General features: G+C 51.9%; 2 protein-coding genes across 11 annotated transcripts in view; both read left to right on the forward strand.

Annotated features, from left to right (window-relative positions):
• DDB1 (damage specific DNA binding protein 1) overlaps positions 1-2447 on the forward strand; it is a 33488-nt gene extending 31041 nt beyond the window's left edge. Inside the window, 2 exon segments of the mRNA NM_001133141.1 lie at positions 958-1081; positions 1673-2447. Of these exon segments, the coding sequence (NP_001126613.1) occupies positions 958-1081; positions 1673-1756 (208 nt within the window). The 3' untranslated portion in view covers positions 1757-2447.
• A 4028-nt stretch (positions 2448-6475) lies between these two features.
• VWCE (von Willebrand factor C and EGF domains) overlaps positions 6476-18740 on the forward strand; it is a 37039-nt gene continuing 24774 nt past the window's right edge. For 4 of the 10 annotated variants that reach the window (XM_024255040.3, XM_024255041.3, XM_063728413.1 and 1 more), the window contains exons 1-5: positions 6480-7031; positions 10437-10531; positions 10660-10749; positions 11086-11214; positions 15553-15669. In XM_024255040.3, coding sequence (XP_024110808.2) covers positions 6922-7031; positions 10437-10531; positions 10660-10749; positions 11086-11214; positions 15553-15669 — 541 coding nt within the window. In that variant the 5' untranslated portion in view covers positions 6480-6921. Of the gene's footprint in view, positions 7032-10436; positions 10532-10659; positions 10750-11085; positions 11215-15552; positions 15670-18740 lie in introns of all 10 variants that reach the window. The other 6 variants (XM_024255042.3, XM_063728412.1, XM_063728415.1 and 3 more) reach the window with 5 other exon arrangements.

An 18740-nucleotide genomic window follows, 5' to 3' on the forward strand; every position in this document is an offset into this window, starting at 1 on the left:
CAGAAGAAAGGGAAAAGTGAAGAAGCGGAAAACACTGAAAGAATCTGCCACCCTGGGACCCCCAGAATCCAAGTGCTATTGGAAGTTTGTTTAGTACAGGAGATATAAAGGGCCCTCCCCACCCCCGCTGGAGGTGGGAGGAGTTCCTGTCTGTGACTCTGGCCCTGCTCTAGCCAAGGAGGGCTGATGGGCTGATTTATTGGTTTTTTGCTAACAAGACTTTTGGCAGCCCTGTCTCACTGAGTCTCAGTTTACTCATCAACGGAGCTGCCGCTTTTCTTCTTCTTGTTCTTTTTTTTTTTTTTTTTTTAATTGGAGGTGGGTTCTTGCTCTGTTGTCCAGGCTAGAGTGCAGTGACATGATCATGGCTCACTGCAGCCTTGACATCCTGGGCTCAAGTGATTCTCCCATCTCAGCCTCCCGAATAGGTGGGACTGTAAGCACATGCCAGCTCACCTGGCTAATTAAAAAAAAAATTTGTTTTTTGTAGAGACAGGAGTTCATGATGTTGCCCAGGTTTGGTCTTGAACTTTTGGACTCAAACGATCCCCCTGCCTCAACCTCCCAAAGTGTTGGGTACACAGGCGTGAGCCACCACCACACTGACCTCTCTATGGAGCTTTGAGGCTAGACTTAGACAGGTGGTTCTTGTGCATCAGCTTTGCCTAGAGCACTTTTAAAGAACTTCCATACACATACGGGCTTCACATTAATAGACTCTGATCTGTACTTTTAAAAACTATTTTGAAGATCACCCCAATTGAGAACCAATTAGATTAGGTCATATTTTTTACATTTTTTTAATTCCAAAAATGTCCGAATAAAAGCAAGGCGAAAGGAAGTGTCATTTCCTTTCTAATCCTGATGATTGCTTTAGATTGTGGTCTTATTCAAAGGTGGGGATGATGGAGGAGGGTGTTTCCTGATAAGCACATGTTCCTTAACTCACCCGTCTACCTGGAGATCCTTTCACACCGAGCGGAAGACAGAACCAGCCACAGGTTTCATCGACGGTGACTTGATTGAGAGTTTCCTGGATATTAGCCGCCCCAAGATGCAGGAGGTGGTGGCAAACCTACAGGTGAGCTGTGTGGTGTTTAACCCTGGGCCAGACAAGTCCGCTGCAGGTTGGGGCATGCCAAGAGACTGTCTCTGGGCACCTCTCCTCCTCAGTTCCAAGGTGCGAGGGGCCCTTTGTGTAATCCTTACCAGATGGAAGCTGGAGTCTGAGGGAAAACAGATGTTTGTAGTTGTGGCTCGTGGGTACCCAGTAGGTACCAGATGCTGTGCTAGTAACTCTACCCATGTTAACCCCGTCTTTGAGCAATGAAGACACATCTGGGATCTTTGGCAAGACCCAAAGGTGGGAGGCAGGGTCAGGATCCCGTAGGGAGGAGAAATGGCCACAATTCTGGAGTTTGGGATACTGCTCACTGGAGATGGTGTCTCTCAGGGATAGCAGAAGAGGGAGAATCTTGAAGAGGGAGAAATAGACCTGGTGGTGTCGTTGCTGACCTGTGCCACCCAGGGGGAGGCGTGGGTTTCTGTTGAGTCCTTCCTCTGCCATGACAATGGTGGAGTCTTGTGCCTCCTTCACTGGGGGCATTCCCTTCCCCAACTGTGGGAGAGCACCCTCTTGGTCCTCACAGCCCCGCCCATCTTCTCATTGCAGTATGACGATGGCAGCGGTATGAAGCGAGAGGCCACTGCAGACGACCTCATCAAGGTTGTGGAGGAGCTAACTCGGATCCATTAGCCAAGGGCAGGGGGCCCCTTTTCTGACCTTCCCCAAAGGCTTTGCCCTGCTGCCCTCCCCCTCCTCTCCACCATCGTCTTCTTGGCCATGGGAGGCCTTTCCCTAAGCCAGCTGCCCCCAGAGCCACAGTTGCCCTATGTGGAAGTGGGGCGGGCTTCATAGAGACCTGGGAATGAGCTGAAGGTGAAACATTTTCTCCCTGGATTTTTACCAGTCTCACATGATTCCAGCCATCACCTTAGACCACCAAGCCTTGATTGGTGGTGCCAGTTGTCCTCCTTCCAGGGAGGGATTTTGCAGATCTTTGGCTGAAAGGAAGCTGTGCGTGTGTGTGTGTGTATATGTGTGTGTGTGTGTGTGTATCTCACACTCATGCATTGTCCTCTATCTTTTTATTTAGATTGGCAGTGTAGGGAGTTGTGGGTAGTGGGGAAGAGGGTTAGGAGGGTTTCATTGTCTGTGAAGTGAGACCTTCCTTTTACTTTTCTTCTATTGCCTCTGAGAGCATCAGGCCTAGAGGCCTGACTGCCAAGCCATGGGCAGCCTGCGTGTAAAACCTGGAGATGGTGGATGATCCCCACGCCACAGCCCTTTTGTCTCTGCAAACTGCCTTCTTCGGAAAGAAGAAGGTGGGAGGATGTGAATTGTTAGTTTCTGAGTTTTACCAAATAAAGTAGAATATAAGAAGAAAGGTACATTTGTTTTTGCTTTTATTCACCCTGCCCAGCTATCCAGGACCCCAGGTTAACTATTCCTAATTTACTGCGAACTTAGGCAGTATCTTCCCCTTTATGGCAGTTGTTGCATTCACTTGCCCTTGCTGTTAGAACAGCTCTTTTCAAGTAGTGAAAGTGAAGACATCTATACCTCTTCTTCATCACGTGATTGTTTGATGGGATCCCAAGGATGATGGGTTTAGAAATTCATTAGTCTTTTTGGTTGTCCTTGACACCATTTGATTCTTACTTGCCTCTGCCGGTAACCTGCTGGGCCCGGGGGTTGCCTGGACTGCCTTTCCTGGTTTTATAGCCAGCTCTGTGTGCAGTGTCCAGTCATCTAGCCCCCAGGCCACCTAGTAGCTCCTCATGTACCTCCCAGCTGCTTGTTGCCACATGCCCTTTGGACCCTCATTTTGTTTTCTCTGATCTAATCAAGTGAACCTTTGGTGCTTTTGGTTTGAGAATACAGCAGGAGTAGGGCACATATGGGATTCACTCTTCTGTCTGGCAAACAAAGCCTGTCTTCTTTTCAGCTCAGTGGGCCAGTGTCTGGGCCCACGTTTCTCTCAGTGATCCGGTGGGAAGAAAGGCTGCTCTGTCCCCACGGTGGAGTAGGGTTGATACTAGGCATATTGGTGGCTCCTTTAAGACCAGCCTTTGATACAGTGTCAGGAAAATTGTGGTTACAAGTTCAAATTGTGGTTTTGAGAGATTCTAGCTTAAAAGGAAAAGAGCAAAGAAGCATCCCTGGTTTGAGGGTCTTCTGGAGGAAGTTTCCTTCCCTGAAGGAATTCCTTGTGTTTTATTACCTTTTTTTCCCCTTACACTTCTGAGAGTTCTGGAGGTGGGGGATAAGGGTCTTAACAAAAGTAATCAGCCTCTCAAAAACCACAGTTTGAGCTGGAAACCCAACACTGTGATTTGAATTCTAAAAGTCATAGTTTGAATTTGAAAGGGCCTGCCCCCCTGCCAGAGGCCAGCTTTAATGAGGCAGGCAAGCAACAGTCTCCACATTGTGATTATTTTAAAAATTTAATCCTAGATGGGAGCGCTGACTATAAAGTGTCATAATCAGAAAGACAGAATGTGGTGGGATGATCATTCTGGGGCACTTGCGTGGTCTGACCTGCAGCTGCTGAGACCTGCTATTGAGAAGAAGGTTGTCAATGACTTGTCTTGAATTTGGAAGCTTGTGGAGTCCTTGCTATGTTTTGCTGATTTTTTGTATCATACACTCTTGGGTATATTCACTCGGGATTGAATTCCAACTTTAGAAACTGATGTTCTGCTGCCATACTCCCACATCCCCTCTTAAAAACCATTAATCACCTCTCTAGGGGTGAAAGGTTGTTGTTGGAGCGTGGCTGTAGCCAGCTGGAACAGCTCCATTCCATGTAGGCGCTGATGAACTAGCATCACTCCAGGCCTCTGCACGAAGGGACCTTTGGGAGAATAATAGAAACACTGACTCATCACATGACCATTTGGAGGGATCACAAGCCAGAGGCTGTCATTCTGCAGCCAACAACAACTTGGATCCCCCACCCTCGGTGGATCCCCCACCCTCGGTGGATCCCCCACCCTCGGTGGATCCCGCACCCTCGGTGAAGGTCCCTTTTGTTACTGAGAAACCACAAGCCACAGAAGTGGGAAGAAACACAGGAACCGCAATCAAGGGATGTGCCCGCACTAGCCTTGAACAATAGTAAGTTAGAGACTCTGTGTCCAAACTGAGAAACCTCAGGGTCCAACAAAAAGACAGGAAAAACAAAAACCAAACTAAAGGGGCAAATGTTGATAGGAGCAAGGTGAATGCCATAAGGTCACAGAAACTTTATGGGGAAATGAAAGAAATGCCAAGGGCAGTTTGGGCATTGTTTGGAGATTCACTAACAGGAATTTACTATGTACTAAGTATCCTAAATTCCTTAAGGTAGATGTGGGTTTTCTTCAGGCACAAAGTTGCATCTCAGCTATTCCAGCTGCTCGTTGGCCAATATGGAGCAAACTCTGCCAGAGAGTGAGTTTTACAGGGTGAGGTGGAGCGGGTGGGGCTCCATAATGTAGCTGAGAACAGAGGTAGCTGAGGTGTGCTGGAGTGTGAGAAAGAAGATGGCATGAAATATGGAAGCCATGTGGACACTTGTTCTGTGTATGCCTGTTGAAAATTTGGGAAGCTCCCCTAGGGCCAGGAAAAAAGGGCACCTATTTGACATTGGTGGTTTAGGGGCAGTGGAGGGGGAAAGTGTAACCTTCAGATGTTTGGGGCAAGAGAGAAAGATGCCTTAGGATTCCGAGGGTCCTTGGGACTCAGAATGGATATGACGGAAGTTGCATTCATCTTATGTTACAGAATACTTTGGCTCCTACTTGTTGAGAATATGTTGACAAGAAAATGGGCCAAAACAAACAAGGTGAGATATGGCCTCAAGGTGAATGTCTGCAAAAATGTAGCCACAAGCCGGGTGTGGTGGCTCACGCCTGTAATCCCAGCACTTTGGGAGGCTGAGGTGGGTGGATCATTTGAGGTCAGGAGTTCAAGACCAGCCTGGTCAACATGGTGAAACCCCGTCCCTACTAAAAATACAAAAATTACCCGGGTGTGGTGGTGTGCGCCTGTAGTCCCAGCTACTCGGGAGGCGGAGGAAGGAGAATTGCTTGAACCCAGGAGGTGGAGGTTGCAGTGAGCCGAAATTGTGCCACTGCATTCCAGCCTGGGCGACAAAGCAAGACTCCGTCTCAAAAAAAAAAAAAAAAAAAAATGTAGCCACACATCTTCAGGTAGGGAGACTACTTGGCAGCTTGTGTTTAAATAACATAAAAGCACAACAAAAAATGCCTGCTTTTTTTCTTTTTTTTTTTTTTTTTTGAGACGGAGTCTTGCTCTGTCGCCCAGGCTGGAGTGCAATGGTGCAATCTTGGCTCACTGCAACCTCCGCCTCCTGGGTTCAAGTGATTCTCCTGCCCCAACCTGAGTAGCTGGGATTACAGGCACCCGCCACCACGCCCAGCTAATTTTTGTATTTTTAGTAGAGATGGGGTGTCACCATATTGGCTAGGCTGGTCTGGAACTCCTGACCTCAGGTGATATGCCCTGCGCAGCCTCCCAAAGTGCTGGGATTACAGGTGTGAGCCACCGCGCCCAGCCACCTGTGGTTTTTCTTTACTGCAAACACAGTGTGTCATAATTAACATCATGGGGTTGCCAAAAAAATAATATTAGGGTGCATTTAGTAAAAGTATGGTGTCTGCAGGAAGGAGGCACGAGTCCAGGCCACCGCTGTTACGCCATGTCCATTTGTGGCCACCAATGTGAAGCACCTCAGTAAAGGCAGAGGTAGCAGGAAGGCCAAAGGAACTGGGATTGTTCAGCTGGGAAGTGAAGACACTTTAAAACAAATGTGGTTCAAAACTGGATTGGGCCGCTTCTTAACAGGTAGTGAGTTTCTTACCCCTGGAAGTATTTAAGCAAAATCTTGACTAATTGTGGGTGGCTAAGGGAAGGATTACTGCATGGAGCAGAAGGTAAAATCAGTTATCCTTTCAGCTTTCTCCCAGCGGGATGATTTTGATTTCTGCACCCCTTCCTTGCCTAAATCCCTAGGCAGCCCCCCAGTCTCTGACCACGGCCTGGGGCAGCTGCAGAAGGGGCAAAGAGGAGCCTTCCAGATCTGCTTCTGCCTCTACACTGCCAATGGCGCCAGCTGCTTCCTCGCCTTGCCACCAGCAGTCGGGAGGCCGGCCATCTGCCCCCTGGGTGCCCAGAGGAGCCCGGGGCTTCAAAAGTGGCTAGGGCCCCCGGCCAGGGAGCGGTTGGACCCACAGATCAACGCACTCCGGCGTTAGGGTGCAGACCTTCTGGCAGGCTGGGGGCAGGCCTAGAACTGCCCAGCGGCGCAGCGACCTGGCGTCGTGGGTTCGAATTTCCACGGTTCCCACCTCGTGACAACAAGGCGTCTCGGGTCCCACCGACAGGGGCCATGCCCGGGGCGCGCAGCCTCCGGTGCTAGCCTTGTTCCCGAAGTCTGTTTCCTCCCGGGGCCTCGGTCTGACGCCCTCAGTCAGCGCTTCGCAGGAAGCTGACTCCCAAACCCGGGCAAGGGGTGTGGGCCGAGAGCGAAACCCCGCCCCCAGGGGTCCCTGATCTTTGCCCCCGCCCCGGGCTCCGCGCCTGTCGGAGAGGCATCAGCAGGCGGGCGGCGTTGCCTTTGTGTGTTTCGCTTCGAGGTGCCAGAGACCCTCCCCACAATCGTCCGCCGCGTCCCCTAGCGGCCCTCGGCCCCTCCTCTCGGCGTCCCCAGCCCCCCTGTTCAGCTCCGCGTGCCATTTCGGGGATCGCTGGTTCGCTCCCCACGGCGCCAGGAGGAGGGGCGAGGGCCGGCAGCCCCCTCCCCCGCGCGCGGCGCAGGAGCCGAGCCCAGCCCAGGGGACCCGCCGCCGCCGGTCATGTGGGCCGGACTGATCCTTCGGGCCGCCTGTGTCGCGCTCCTGCTGCCGGGGGCCCCAGCCCGAGGCTACACCGGGAGGAAGCCGCCCGGGCACTTCGCGGCCGAGAGGTAAGCGTCCCGAGCTCCTCCCGGCTCCCCTGCCCGGGAGAGCGCTACCGGCGTGCAGTCGAGAGGCGCTGAGGGGCGCTCAGGAGCCGCAGGCAGCCGCGTGTCGGGGCTTCCTCTGGGGTGCTATCAGCGCGGGCACAGCTCGGGGACGGGACAAAGAGTCAGCAACTTGTGCCTCTGGGCGGGTGCTCATCGTGCGCCCCTGGCTGGGGCTGTCCAGACTGGGACCTGGGAGATCCGAGGTCCAGGCGTTGGGTGACTCTTAATGTGCCCTGGAGCGCGGACCTCTGGAGAGGGGAGTCCAGGATGTGCCATCTGGTCTCCGGACTGGCTGGCTCACCCCCCAGCGTGCCCGTGGCTCTGCCTGGGCAGCGCCTGGCCTCCCCTGCCGCACGGGGCTTTCCCTGGGTCTTGGCCCTACGAACTTCGTGGACCTTGGAACAGCCGGGGTCTCTGGGTCTCTTTTCGTTTTCTGTCCGTGCATGTGCGCGGGTGGGGGTGGGGTGCATGCCCCTCCGCTGTCTTTCGCGATGGATGCCGCCCTCCGCACGTGCTTTCCCCCGGGCCGCTGTGGGGCCGTTCGCGTGTGTGCGTGATGCTCAGAGCTAGGGAACACGGTGTCAGCGGGCGGCCTGGCCCGCGGCCACGTCCTCCGGGGGGCGCGCAGCGGGGGCGGCCCGGCCAGGCTTGTAGCTCACACGTGTGTTCCACAGCCACCGCCAGTTCCTGCTCAGATCCGGCCCCGACTCCCCGGCGTTCCACAGGCTCCCACCACCTGTCCCTCTGTCACCAGCCCTAGGAGGCTCCTTAGGGCGCTCTGGCGGGTGCTCGGTCCCTGCCCACCTGAGAGTTCGACTCCATCAGCCTCCCTGGGCACCCTTTTATCTGCCGCCTTGGTGGCACTGCCCGTTCGTTTCTGTCCCAAGGCTCCGCTCATTCGCCCGGTCCCCTCCTTCTCAGGCTGCTGCCATAATCACTCCAGCAAGGGGGTGGATGAGACTTCACTGCCAGCTCCCGCCAGCAGGAGGGCCCCCCCTTTCTTCTGTGATGACCTCAGAGAGGGAAAAAGGCCCCAGGGACAGCTTTCCTCAGACTTTTGTGTGCTGCCATGGCGCCCTGAGCTTCCCTTTCCGGAATACTTGTCACATTTTGGCACAGATTCTTCTCCCCAAGAACACGATACGTTTGCCTTGTCCCATGTCCCCAGCGCCTGGTGCAGTGCCCAGCGCAGAGTGGGTGCTTTACATAGTGCCTGCCTCCAGAATCATCTTCCCTCCGCTCTGAACATTGGTGGAACGCCGTTGGGAAGGGGTTTCTTTTCCCTTTTCTGTTGAGGTGGGATTGGAAGCTCAAACCAGGCTGGATTTCATCACCCTCTGTCCAGTTCATGACTGGAGCTGGTTGCAGTTGTCCTCTCTGTCCCCCTCCAGGCCTGCAGTTGTGCTGTTTCCCCTGCTGGAACACCCTCTCTCTCCCTTCTCTCTCTTCCTCTTTTGCTGGCTGCCCTACTTTTTTTTTTTTTTTTTTTTTTTTTTTTGAGACAGAATCTTACTCTGTCACCCATGCTGGAGTGCAGTGGCTCGATCTCGGCTCACTGCAGCCTCTGCCTTCTGGGTTCAAGCGATTCTTATGCCTCAGCCTCTGGAGTAGCTGGGACAACAGGCACATGCCACCACACCTGGCTATTTTTTGTATTTTTTTTTTTTTTTTTTTTGAGATGGAGTTTTGCTCTTGTTGCCCAGGCTGGAGTGCAGTGGCGTGATCTCAGCTCACCGCAACCTCCACCTCCCAGGTTCAAGCGATTCTCCTGCCTCAGCCTCCCAAGTAGCTGGGATTACAGGCGTGCACCACCATGCCCGGCTAATTTTGCATTTTTAGTAGAGAAGGGGTTTCTCCATGTTGGTCAGGCTGGTCTCAAACTCCCGACCTCAAGTGATCCGCCCGCCTTGGCCTCCCAAAGTGCTGGGATTACAAGTGTGAGCCACCACGCCCGGCCTGTATTTTTTTTTTTTAGCGGAGACAGGGTTTTGCCATGTTGGCCAGGCTGGTCTCAAACTGCTGACCTCAAGTTATCCGCCTGCCTTGGCCTCCCAAAGTTTTCTCTCTCACCTCAGCCTATATGCTGCCCTTCCAGGAACTCCCCCGACCCTCCTCAGGGCTCCACAGCCTGTCCCACTGTGGCATTTGTCACTCTATGCTGTTATCACCTGGCTCCTGGTCTGCCCTACTTTCCTTGAAGGTGGGGGCAGTAGCTTGTTTATGGCTGTATGGTCATGCCTTACTCAGCAGCCAGCACCAGTTGGATGCATCTGGCTTCCTGTCCTTTCTGGACCTCATTCCTGCTTGAACAGACCCCCACTGCCTCCAGTTTTGGGCAGCTCACTCATGACCCCACACCCACCCCAGAGATGTCACCTATGCCATTGCCCTTCTCAACCTTTCCCTCAACAGCCATTTATTGAGCACCTACTATATGCCAGGCACTGCTATAGGTGCTGGGGTAAATAGATAAGAAACCCTTGTCATCAGGGAGTTGTAGGGGAGCAATGAATTAATAAATTAAAAACTAATGTCACAGGAAGTAAATGTTGTGGAGAATAAAGCAAGTAAATGTTGTGGAGAATAAAACACCACCTTGTTGTGGGTGTACAAGGAAGGCCTCTCTGAGAAGGTGCCATGGGCAGAGATCTGGGTGAAGGGAGAGAGGAAGCCCAGTGTGTGTCTGAGGAAGAATCTTTCTCTCTTTTTTTTTTTTTGTTTTGAGACGGTCTGGCTCTGTCACTTAGGCTGGAGGGCAGTGGCGCCAACTTGGCTTGCTGCAACCTCTGCCTCACAGGCTCAAGCCATTCTCCCACCTCAGCCTCCCGAGTAGCTGACCCTACAGGTGTGTGTCACCATGCCCAGCTAGTTTTTGTGTTTTTAGTAGAAACGAGGTTTCACCATGTTGCCCAGGCCGGTCTCAAACTCCTGGGCTCAAAATGATCAGCCTGCTTCGGCTTCCCAAAGTGCTGGGATTACAGGCGTGAGCCACCACACCCGGCCATAAGAACCTTTCTTATAGCAGGAACTGTAAGTGCAAAGGTCCTGAGGCAGCCACCCCTGGGGCTCCTCATCTATTGCACAGCCTTTCTTCAGCTCTGAGGGCCCTCTCCTGGCCACTCTGCTGTGTGTTCATGTGGCAGTTATCTGTAGGAGGCCAGTATCTATTGTCTCACACTTTTGTCTCTGTCTTGCCTCCAGGAGAAGACTGTCTGGGTCATTTTTCTTTGGAAACTTCCCATTGCCCCTCCGGACAGTTCTCGAGAATTGTTTGTTGATTGACTTACACACTGGCTGGGAGACTTTCCTGTTGACCAGTGTCTCCCCCAGTATAGAATGAGGAAAGTGCTCTCTCTTCTCTTGCAGACGCCGGCTGGGCCCCCACGTCTGCCTCTCTGGGTTCGGGAGTGGCTGCTGCCCTGGCTGGGCGCCCTCTATGGGTGGTGGGCACTGCACCCTGCGTAAGTGCTTGTCCCTGTGCCCCAAGTCTTCTCCTCCAGCAGTGTGTGTTGCCAGCCCTCAGTCCCTGGCCCGAGGGACAGACGGGGGGCCCCAGTCCCTCATCTCTCACCTGCACTTCTCCTCTCAGCCCTCTGCTCCTTCGGCTGTGGGAGTGGCATCTGCATCGCTCCCAACGTCTGCTCCTGCCAGGATGGAGAGCAAGGGGCCACCTGTCCAGGTAACTGGGGATGGGCAGGGGTTGATGGGAACAGATGAATGAGCATTGAGGTTATGTACTGGGCAGTGGGCACTTGAGATGTGTCCTGGCGTCTCAGCTTCAGACAACTCTATTAGGTAGACATTTTGTGCCCATTTTATAGATGAAGAAACTGAGACACAGAAGTTATTGTCTTGCCGGGGGTCACACAGCTGGTAAATGGCAGAGCTGGATTTAAACCCAGGCCTGTTTGCCTTCAGAGCTACCCTCCCAACAGAATTCAGGAGGACCTTGGTGAGGTGGGGATGGCTGGGACTGCCACGGGCTGCATGCTCACTGGTGCGATGCCTGCTCTAGAAACCCACGGACCATGTGGGGAGTACGGCTGTGACCTTACCTGCAACCATGGCGGCTGTCAGGAGGTGGCCCGAGTGTGCCCTGTGGGCTTCTCGATGACGGAGACAGCTGTTGGCATCAGGTGTACAGGTGAGACGCCTGGGAGTGGTGGGGGAGGGGGACAGCGGGAATTATATCTCCTCCCCATCCTGCCAGGATGGTCTCCAGTGTATTGCAAGAGCCAAGCTGAGCCAAGATAGGCTCTGATGTTTGAGAGTGGGCAAACTCTCAAAAACAAAAGAAATGTGTCACTTCTGTTATTTTACAAATATTTATTGAGCACTCTTAGGGGCAGGAACTGAGCTAGGGACTGGGGTTATGGGAGCCACAGTTGGTCCCTGTTAGGGAGTTTTTTTTTTTTTTTTTGAGACGAAGTTTCACTCTTTTGCCCGGGCTGGAGTGAAGTAGCATGGTCTCAGCTCACTGCAGCCTCCACCTCCTGGGTTCAAACGATTCTCCTGCCTCAGCCTCCTGAGTAGCTGGGATTACAGGCGCGTGCCACCACACCCAGCTAATTTTTGTATTTTTAGTAGAGACAGGGTTTCGCCATGTTGGCCAGGGTGGTCTCGAACTCCTGATCTCAGGTGATCCACCCACCTCGGACTCCCAAAGTGTTAGGATTACAGGCGTGAGCCACCGCACCCAGCCCCTATTAGGGAGTTTCTGAATATGAGGAAGGAAGACAAGTAACAGGACAAGAACAGCTCAATTGTCACGGGGACCTTAACTGGGAAGGGCAAGGTGCCAGGGCCCACAGAGGGGCATGGAACCCGGAGTCGGGATGGTTGGCCGGGGGAGGCTCCTTGGGAAAATGACATTTGAAAGATGAGGGACGCTAAACTCAATAATTATTTTGTGAATGTATTATTTGCTTGTGATTTTTAAAACATTTCTACGGACAAAATCTGTTACCTTCCCCAGAAACAGCCACTGTGACCAGTTTCTTGTCAATCTTTCCAGAGCGACAAAAGCCTTTTTGGAGTTTTAACTTCGTAAAAATAATATTTCTCCCCCTGAATAGAAAAGCAGGAGATAGTTCATTGTAGAACATTTGGAAATAAGAGGAGAAAGATGAAAATAAGCATTCTCTGGAAGTCCCCACCCGGAGATATTTGTTACTAAAATGAAGTTTTGTTTTCCTGCCCTTTTCCCTGGGTGTGTCTGTGTTGTGAGTGTGTGTACGTGTGTGTATATGTATGTTAAGCATGCAGCATATATGTATGCTTTATAAAATTGGGATTTTATCTGTAGCTTTTATTATTTTTCCCATCTAATTTTATGTTGTAGGCATCACTAACAATTCCTTGCAACATAATTTTTTTTTCGCTAGGCTCAATGGCTCATGCCTGTAATCCCAGCACTTTGGGAGGCCGAGGCGGGTAGATCACTTGAGGTCAGGAGTTCAAGACCAGCCTGGCCAACATGGTGAAACCCTGTCTCTACTAAAAACACAAAAACTAGCTGGTGTAGTGGTACATGCCTGTAATCCCGGCTACTCAGGAGGCTGAGGCAGGAGAATTGCATGAACCCAGCAGGTGGAGGTTGCAGTGAGCCGAGATCACATCACTGCACTCCAGCCTAGCGACAGAGCAAGACTGTCTCAAAAAAAAAGAAAAAAATTTCTTTTTTTAGCAGTTACATATGTGGTTGCTGTAATTGAAATAACTATTTGTCTGTTGTCCCTTATTTAAGAGGTTTGCAGTGTTTCACCACTATAAATAATGCTGCCATAGGGCCGGGCGAGGTGGCTCACGGCTGTAATCCCATTACTTTGGGAGGCTGAGGTGGGTGGATCACGAGGTCAGGGGTTCAAGACCAGCCATGACCAACATGGTGAAACCCCGTCTCTACTAAAAATACAAAAATTAGGTGGGCGTGGTGGCGGGTGCCTGTAATCCCAGCTACTCAGGAGGCTGAGGCAGGAGAATTGCTTGAACCCGGGAGGTGGGAGGTTGCAGTGAGCCGAGTTCACGCCACTGCACTCCAGCCTGAGTGACAGAGCGAGACTCCGTCTCAAAAAAAAAAAAAAAAAAAAAAAAAAAAAATTGCTGCCATAAAGAGGCTTCTTGTCAGCTTCTCTGATTATTTCCTGGAAGGACGCTGTTGGGTCCAAGGGTCTCAATAAAGGGGTCTTGGAGCTCGTTGCTTGTTGCAGCATCTCCTCCAGATAGGAAAACCAATGGACGCAATTGATCTGCTCCTGAATGCTTTTCACCTTGGGACACTTTCTGCACGTACTTCTCATTGCAGAGGCTAACGGAACCAAGGAAAAGTCAGAGAACAATGTCAAAGCACTTGCAGGACAGGGTGGCACTGACCGTAGCCATGGGACATCCCAGTGGAATGGGGTTAGCCAGGGTGGGCTTCTTAGCGGTGTTGAGCATGGTCTTGACGGTCCAGCTGTTGGGAAGAGTGGGTAGCTGCTGGGTAGAAGGCTAAGTAGGGGATAAGGAGAGTGGGGGTGTCCCACGGGCTTGGGGGCCACAGTGGCGAGACTCACTACACAGTGAGTGCAGACTGAGTAGACTGAGCTGAGCCCGTAGGTCCTCAGAAGCTGCTGCGGATCTTTGGCAGGGAAAGGATGGCAAGAAGCATGATTTGGGGAGATCTGTCTCCCAGCTCCTATCATCCCTCAGATCAGAACATCTCACTAGGCTCACCTTCCTAAAGTACTACTTGGATTTAGTCACCGCAACTTAGTCTCATCTTTTTTTTTTTTTTGAGACAGAGTCTCGCTCTGTTGCTAGGCTGGAGTGCAGTGGTGCGATCTCGGCTCACTGCAACCTCTGACTTCCTGGTTCGGCGATTCTTGTGCCTCAGCCTCCCAAGTAGCTGGGATTACGGCACATGCCACCACGCCCAGCTAATTTTTGTATTTTTAGTAGAGACGGGGTTTCACCATGTTGGCTAGGATAGTCTCAATCTCCTGACCTCGTGATCCGCCCACCTCAGCCTCCCAGAGTGCTGGGATTACAGGCGTGAGCCACTGCGCCTGGCCTTAGTCTCCTCTTAATCCATATCTTCAGTCCTGTCTCCTGCTGCCTCAAAAGGAACCCAAGCTTCAGCTAGTCTGGGCCTCAGTACAGTTCGCAAGGAGCCCAGCTGCTGCCTGGAAGCACCTCAGACCCTTTCTCCACCTGGGCAGTCCTTCCTCCGATACTCCTGGTCCTCTCAGCCAGTCGCTCTTTCAGGGCATGCCTGCTGGGGCCAGTCTGTCACTGGTGGGGCATATATCACCCCCTAGCAGGCACTGTTCTCCCCTGGGTGTGTGTCTTGGCTCCTGTGTTATCAGACCGTGAATATCTGGAGTCAGCGCTGTGTCTTAGTCACATTTGCGTCCTCAACAGCCCCCCTCTGGGTCTGCTGCACGCAGTTGGTGCTCAATGAACCTTTAAGAGAATGACTCTGTTGATTATTTAATCAACCTCCCTGTCCACTGCCCTCTGCCCTTTTGAGGGCCCTTTGGGGTTGCCCTGCAGGCAGGGCCATTGGAAACAGTTCGGTCTCAGCTGTCTTCTCTCGTCATCTGATCTTCATGGATTAAAGGGGGCCCCAGTCTCTTGGCCTCTTCCTTCCTGGGGTTTCCTCATAGCCAGTGACCTTCCTGGTGTCTGCTGTTTCTTCCTGGGGTGCAGGTGGGGATTCCACGCTGCTGAGGGCAGGCTTGGTGTGGGCTCAGGGCCCTTGTGGGGTTGATTTGTTCCTCAGTCACAGTCATGTTCAGAGAGGGCCGTGCAAGGGAGATTTCTTTTCTTTTCTTTTTTTTTTTTCTTGAGACGGAGTCTTGCTTCGTCGCCCAGGCTGGAGTGCAGTGGTGCGATCTTGGCTCACTGCAAGTTCTGCCTCCCGGGTTTACGCCATTCTCCTGCCTCAGCCTCCTGAGTAGCTGGGACTACAGGCGCCCGCCACTGCGCCCAGCTAATTTTTTGTATTTTTAGTAGAGACGAGGTTTCACCGTGGTCTCGATCTCCTGACCTCGTGATCCGCCCACCTCAGCCTCCCAAAGTGCTGGGATTACAGGTGTGAGCCACCGTGCCCGGCCTTCTTTTTTTTCTTGAGATGGAGTTTTGCTCTTGTTGCCCAGGCTGGAGTGCAATGGCACAATCTCGGCTCACCGCAACCTCCGCCTCCTGGCTTCAAGCGATTCTCCTGCCTCAGCCTCCTGAGTAGCTGGGATTACAGGCATGCACCACTATGCCTGGCTAATTTTGTACTTTTAGTAGAGACGGGGTTTCTCCATGTTGGTCAGGCTGGTCTTGAACTCCTGACCTCTGGTGATCCGGGGGCCTTGGCCTCCCAAAGTGCTGGGATTACAGGCGTGAGCCACCACGCCCGGCCTGCAAGGGTGCTTTCTTCCCAGACGCTGACAAATGCGTAAGTTCCTCTTGTGAGGACCACTGTGTAAACATGTGCTTTCTCTCTTTCCAGACATTGACGAATGTGTAACCTCCTCCTGCGAGGGCCACTGTGTGAACACAGAAGGTGGGTTTGTGTGCGAGTGTGGGCTGGGCATGCAGCTGTCTGCCGACCGCCACAGCTGCCAAGGTGAGTTGCAGAGAAGGAACGGCTGCTCTGGGAGGGGTAATGGGGTTGCCACATTGAACACTCAGCCCTGCCATGCCCAGCGCAGTGTGCTCTGTGCACCACTGCATTGAACCTTCACCACCGGCTTCTGAGGGAGATGCTATTATGGTTCCTGTTTGACTGATGTGGAGACTGAGGCTTGCCCAAGGCCAAGTCGTTAGTAAGAGGTGGAGTCAGAGTTTGAATCCCAGCACATCTAACAGTTAGAACCGACTGCTGCTGGCCTGGCGGGATGGCTCACATCTGTAACCCCTGCACTTTGGGAGGTCAAGGCGGGAGGATTACCTGAGGTCAGGAGTTCAAGACCAGCCTGGCCAATATGGTGAAACCTCATCTCTACTAAAAATACAAAAATGAGCCAGGCATGGTGGCGAGCGCCTGTAATCCCAGCTACTCAGGAGGCTGAGGCAGGAAAATTGCTTGAACCCAATAGACAGAGGTTGCAGTGAGCCAAAATTGCACCACTGCACTCCAGCCTGGACGACAGAGTGAGACTTTGTCTCAGAAAACAAAGTACCTGCTGCTGCTGTTGCAGGATAAAGGGATGGTGATGGAGGAGAGGCTGTGAGGAGAGCCAGGGCAGAGTGGGCCGACCACCCTGGGGAAGGAGGCCACTGAGATGAGCGAGGGCCGGGAGAGACTCAGGCTGTGAGTCCCGAGGAGCCATGGGAGGGGCTTACCGGGATGGGGTCATTCACTGACTACATTCATCAGTTTCACCTGCCCCAGTGCTGGCCCAGGCTCTGGAGCTACCCTGGGGAGTAGGATCCCCCAAGTCTGATGGGGAGCAGAAGAACAAGGTTAGGATGAGGGATAAATGTTGGGAAAACCCAGGGAAGAGAAGGAATCCTACCTCTTCAGTTTGCAGGATGAGAGATCTTACAATTATTACTCATTCTTTTAAAATGCCTTTTATTTACACATTATGGAAAGAATCTCACAAGGCCGATAATTGTGAACTCCCCCTGAATCCTACATTATTATTTTCTTTATGTTTGACATTTTCATGAATTATAAGAAAAAATTTAAAAGCCATGGTGCTAGCCCAGGCCCTCTTTCCCACTGCTGCCCTCTGCTCTCCCTGGAGAATAGCCTGCGCATCTTAGTCTACTTGGGCGGCCATGATAAAATTCCACAGGCTGGGGGCTTATACCACTGACATTGATTCTCATAGTTCTGGAGGCTGCAAAGTCCAAGATTAAGGCACTGGCTAATTCAGTTTCTGGTGAGGGCTCTTCCTGGCTTTCAGAAAGCAGTCTTCTTGCTGTGTCCTCAGTTGGAGAGAGAGCTCTCTGGTATCTCTTCTTCTTCTTTTTTTTTTTTTTTCGACATGGAGGAGGACAGAGGACACTCCCTTTGTTGCCCAGGAGTGCATTGTTGCAATCTCAGTTCACTGCAACCTCCGCCTCCTGGGTTCAAGTGATTCTCCAACCCTCCCAAGTAGCTAGAGTTACAGGTGTGCGCCACCACGCCTGGCTAATTTTTGTATTTTTAGTAGAGATGAGGTTTCACCATGTTGGCCAGGCTGGTCTTGAACTCCTGACCTCAAATGATCTGCCCACCTTGGCCTCCCGAAGTGCTGGGATTACAGGCATGAGCCACCCAGCTAGGCCTCTCATGTCTCTTCTTACAAGGACACTAATCCCATCAAGAGGGCACACCCTCATGACCTCATGTAACCCTAATTATCTTCTTATCTACTTATCTTACCTTCATATCTTCCAAATGCCATTACATTGGCGGTTAGGGCTTCAACGCGATTTTTGAGGGGACAGAGTTTAGTCCATAGCACTCAGGCATTGGTCTGCTGTGTGCCCTGCCTGCCCCTCCCCATGATGTGTACGTACATACACGGGCACTTACAGAGACAGGATAGTTACTGAACTCTCGGGTCCTGGGTCCTGGGCTAAGCACTTTACATGCATTTTCTCCTTTCGCCCTCAAAATTACCCAGTGAAGTTGGTATTATTTATCTCCATTTTATTGATAGGAACACTGAGGCTTAAGGAAATTGTTACTTGCTTAAGATCATATTAGAGCTAAAGTTTTTTCTTCTTTCTTTTTTTTTTTTTTTTTTTGTAGAGATGAGGTCTTGCTGGGTTGCCCAGGCTGGTCTCAAATTCCTGGCCTTAAGCTATAAGGATAGCTTTGGCCCCCAAAGGGCTGGGATTCCAGGCATGAGCCACTGCACCCAGCCAGAGTTGGGATTTGAACCTAGTCATTCCTTTGCTTGTTCCCCTTACCCCGCCCGATGTTGGTCTTGAAGATCTTTCCACATCAGGGTAAATAGACTTGCCTTGTTCCTTTTAACTTCTGACTCTGCAGTGCAAATATTTCATAGTTTACTAACTCTTCTCTTATTGATGAACATGGAGATTATCTCCAGTTTTTCACAATTTCAAACAGCACTAGGGAACTTTTACAGAGGAGGTTCCACTGAAGCTGAGTTTTGAAGTATGAGTAGGAGTTTTCCAGCCAGACAAGAGGGAAAGGCATTCCAGGCAGACAGAGAACATGGGCAAAAGGGGAGCACCAAAGGAGCATGGTGCATTTGGAAGATGGCAAGAATTTAACCCAGTGGCCAGGTGGAGTGGCTCATGCCTGTAATGGAGGCCAAGGCGGGTGGATTGCCTGAGGTCAGGAGTTTGAGACCAGCCTGACCAACATGGTGAAACCCCATCTCTACTAAAAATACAAAATTACCCAGGCATGGTGGTGCATGCCTGTAATCCCAACTACTTGGGAGGCTGAGGCAGGAGAACTGCTTGAACCCAGGAGATGCAGACCGCAGTGAGCTGAGATCGTGCCATTGTACTCCAGCCTGGCAAAAAGAGTGAAACTCTGTCTCAAAAAACAACAACAACAAAAAAGAATTTAAGCCAGAGTGAAGGTCAGGGGCAAGGAAGGAGGTGGGCAAGGCAACCAGGACTATGTTCAAAGACGTTGTGAGCTATGGGGCAGCACTGGTGTCTTACCCTAAGACGAGGTCTGTGGCCTGTGGGAGCAGCAGAGAGGTTTTGAGCAGGGAGGGC

Source organism: Pongo abelii, chromosome 9, assembly GCF_028885655.2.
Source record: "Pongo abelii isolate AG06213 chromosome 9, NHGRI_mPonAbe1-v2.0_pri, whole genome shotgun sequence".
Lineage (NCBI taxonomy): Eukaryota > Metazoa > Chordata > Mammalia > Primates > Hominidae > Pongo > Pongo abelii.